Source organism: Otolemur garnettii, unplaced genomic scaffold (genome assembly GCF_000181295.1).
Source record: "Otolemur garnettii isolate 467f Iridium unplaced genomic scaffold, OtoGar3 scaffold00012, whole genome shotgun sequence".
Taxonomy (NCBI): Eukaryota; Metazoa; Chordata; class Mammalia; order Primates; family Galagidae; genus Otolemur; species Otolemur garnettii.
Window position 1 is genome coordinate 5878667 of NW_003852407.1, and position 4147 is coordinate 5882813.

Here is a 4147-nt window from a genome sequence, read left to right on the forward strand (position 1 = left end):
AAGGGCTGAGAGGCACAGGGGCTCCCATCAGATGCTGTGCGTCCCAAATGAGAATTAGCGTTGAGAAGTCAGATAAACAGAATATAAGATGAGCATGAGAGAAGGTGGGAAAAGCAAATGGAGAACAAGCCCCCATGGCCAGCACCAGAGAAGGTGCAAGTGTGAGTGTGACCCTCCTGGTTTACTGCCTAGTGCCTCCTTAAGAAGCTCAGGGCATGTGATCTGAGAGTGCACCGAGAGATTAACTAAATGATTCAAAATGGGAAATAATATTTCTTAAGTGTTCACTATGTGCCAGGAACTCAGTATGTGTCAGAAACTTGCTCCATGTTTGCAACTAGCAGAGCCAGGAACTGAGCCTGGGCCTTTTAACCACTGAGGCCCATACTTGCCATATCACAGGCCCAGAGACACAGAGCATCACTAGAGGTGCTTTTGTGGTAAAGCCAGGAGAACAGACAGACATTGACCCAAATCCCAGACAGCTGTACCATGAGGGGCATCCCTGGCTGAGCCCAGCAAGGTCTCATGACCACAGCCGGTATTGCTGGGAGATGGTAATGGGGCTGCACTGGAGAATCCCCGGGAAATGGATCTCACACACTCCTAGAGGTGAGTTCATCGAGATGAATTACCCATTCACTTTACCTTCGGGTCTTCCCTCCACTTCTTTGTGGTAAATTAGTTTCTGCTGTGACAAAACAAACATTGAGAGAAAAGGAAAGAATTTAATTTTAGGAGAGGAAGCGATTATTTCAGGTCTATTTCTCCTTTTACATTGTTCTTAAAATATGTGCTATCACTTACTGGAATTCAGAGACTCCAAGCTAGTCTCATCTAGAGATAGTGAATTTACCAGTGAAGGGAAAGAATCTTGGCTTCTCCAGCATCTCCATACAGAGAAAGACCCCAAAGGCCTCAGATATTAAACACATTTTTGGACCTGGTGGCAACTCCAACGTGGACTAGTTTTATAGCTACCATTTCATAAATTTTCTGAACTTGACACCATTTTGCTACAATGCATGGCACACCAGGATAATTGCATGAGTCTGGCAGGAACCATTTAATCATACTCTGCCAGTTTGTTTTATCTTTTAATTTATTTTTTAATTTTTTTATTAAATCATAGCTATGTACATTAATGGAATTATGGGATACGATGTGCTGGTTTCATATACAATTTGAAATACTTTCATCAAACTGGTTAACATAGCCTTCACCGCATTTTCTTAGTTATTGTCTTAAGACATTTATATTCTACACTTAGTAGATATAACATGTACCCTTGTAAAATGTACCATATATGTGGTCCCACCAATTACCCTCCCTCTGCCCATCCTTCCCCTACCTCTCCCCTCCCCCTCCTCTTTCCCCTTCATCTTAGGCTATAGTACGGTTATAGCATTCATATGTAAGTGTGGGTGCTTATAAATTAGTTTTATAGTAGGGCTGAGTACATTGGATACTTTTTCTTCCATTCTTGAGATACTATGCTAAGAAGAGTATGTTCCAGCCCTATCCATGTAAACACAAAAGAGGTAAAGTCTCCATCTTTTTTTAACACTGCATAATATTCCATGGTGTACATATATCACAATTTATTAATCCATTCATGGGTCGATGGGCACTTGGGCTTCTTCCATGACTTAGCAATTATGAGTTGGACTGCAATAAACATTCTGGTGCAAATATCTTTGCTATAAAGTTTTTTTTTTTTTTGGTCTTCTGGATATATACCTAGAGGAGGAATTGCAGGATCGAATGGCAGATCTATTTTTAGATCCCTAAGTGATCTCCAAACATCTTTCCAAAAGGAACGTATTAGTTTGCATTCCCACCAGCAGTGCAGTGCCAGTTTATTTTAAAATGGAGATCCTGTGCCCAATATCATGAAAGAATGTATCACACTAGGTAAGAACTAGCTGTCTGGAAACAAGCTTGTGTCACTACCAGTGCCAATCACCCTGTGGTTAGTCAATGCTTTCTCTTCCAGACTCAGATCTAACAACCAGCCAAGGAAGCCAAGCTCTGAACCCTGAATTGGAAGGGAGCCCAAATAAAATATCTATTAGACCCCTTCTAACTCTGAGATTTGGCCCTGGCTATTTTTAATTGATGCTCCTCTTGGTTTCCGGGTCCCTACATGAAATGTTAAAGTCTGTGGCTTAACGAGTGCCTTGTAAACAGGACAATGATCTCCCTTGGTTTATAATTACTTCCCCCACTTACAGACTTCTAAGTCAATGTTACTACAGAGCATGGGGCCTTCACTTTAGATCTTTCCTCCGGCCAGCCTCCTTGACTGCTAACCTATACTGGGTCTTTGCATTATATTGATCATTATCTGGATTGATGGCTTTCAAAAGCATTTCATTATCTATACATGAGCTATTAGCTTCCCCAATACTCATTTTCATGTTATTTTCAAGATAGATAATAGGTCTTCCTAAAAGAAAGTCTTCTGTCCTTTATCCTCTTCCAATAGCTCTTTTCATCTCTGAAGAAATTAAAGTAATATTGGTCTTCTGCAAAGTACCCATGATACACTGGGGTTTTGTTTTCACGGCCCTAACATACATTCCTTAAACAAATGCCAACATGACTAGAGGGATGCCAATGTCCAGATATTAATGTTTCAATTTTTTTTTTTGAGACAGAGTCTCACTATGTCGCCCTTGGTAGAGTGCTATGGTGTCACAGCTCACAGCAACCTCAAACTCCTAGGCTTAAGCAATTCTGTTGCCTCAGCCTCCCAAGTAGCCGGGACTATAGGCACCCACCATAACTTCCAGCTATTTTTTGGTTATAGTTCTCATTGTTGTTTGGCAGGCCCAGGCTGGATTCGAACCTGCCAGCTCCGGCGTATGTGGCTGGCGCCCTAACCGCTGAGCTACAGGCGCTAAGCCTAATGTTTCAAATTTTTTGCACAGGATCTAAGAGGAGCTACACAGTTTTTCAGGTCTACTCTTTCAGTGCAGGGTAGGGCTCGCCAATTATGTGGGAATAAGATGAGGAAGAAACACTACTCTTAAAGATAAAGACTTATCTCTAGAAAATAGCCATGTACCTGTATCTGATGCCTTTTTGACAATTTTGGGGTATTTCTGAAATTTTATAAAATAATAGCTCTCATACTCCATCAAAATAGTTTCAAGATCAACGTTGTCACAAACTTCAAAGTGTCGTAATCCCAGTTTAGTTTCTTGCTCCAAAGCATTAGCCGTATCAATATATCTGGCAGTTGCACAGAAGAAGGAAGAATAATTAACTCCAGATAAAAAGAATAAAGACAGGAATTACAAGTCCAAAGAGAGGCACGAAAAGAGTCAGCCTACAGAAAATAGTACATTAGATGAAAACTGATCCATACATAGGAGCTTTGACTGTAAAGAGCCCCATATGCATTATGTAATCCAAATATTCAAATATTGACTCTCAAAGTAGTTGCCTCTGGGAGCTGCATACTTATCTGGGGATGTTACCACTGTTCATAATGTTTTTGGAAGTGCTTAAAAGTCAAATAAATGAATCAACTAAGTCTAGTAAGAAAATGTCCTGTAATTTTTTAATTCCTTTTTAGCTAGCTCACAATGGGTATTTGCCCAACTTGATTACCTCTTCATTCACCACTATTCATTTTTAGGTAGCATTTGGCAATTAACAAACCTCAAATTCAACTCCCCAAAGCAATATTTGTTATTGTTGAGGCAATTCAAATGAACATGTCGTGAGCTCTGAAGGAAATTCCAAACTATGTCAATCAACATCACTGAGGAAACTTATTATAAGAAGACAACATCCACTTGGATACCTTATTGATTTCTAGACATTTTTTAATCAGCCACACATTACACTTAAAGGTGCTTCTGTATGTGAGTAGCATCTTCAATCTTGGTTCTTCACTGTCATTTTTTAACTTGCTCAGCTGCAAAGCTGTCCGCTTGAATTGCTCTTAGCACTAGAAGCAAGGGCTTTGTCTCAAAATACTGTAAAAGTACAAAGACTTTCTAGGTCTTAATTTTTAGTTGTTCGGGTTTTTCTTTTTTTTCCTTTTTTTTTTTTTTTTTTTGAGACAAAATCTCACTCTGTAGCTGAAGCTAGAGCGCTGTTGTGGTGTCAGCCTAGCTCACAGCAACCTCAAAAT

General features: G+C 39.9%; 1 protein-coding gene across 3 annotated transcripts in view; it reads right to left on the bottom strand.

The window, feature by feature from the left end:
• Window positions 1-4147, bottom strand: part of KATNAL2 (katanin catalytic subunit A1 like 2) — an 86234-nt gene that overhangs the window by 44394 nt on the left and 37693 nt on the right. For 2 of the 3 annotated variants that reach the window (XM_012802028.1, XM_003784720.3), the window contains 2 exons: window positions 3071-3237; window positions 649-691 (listed from right to left, as the gene is read on the bottom strand). In XM_012802028.1, coding sequence (XP_012657482.1) covers window positions 649-691; window positions 3071-3143 — 116 coding nt within the window. In that variant the 5' untranslated portion in view covers window positions 3144-3237. The remainder of the gene's footprint in view (window positions 1-648; window positions 692-3070; window positions 3238-4147) is intronic. The other variant, XM_023510216.1, reaches the window with a different exon arrangement.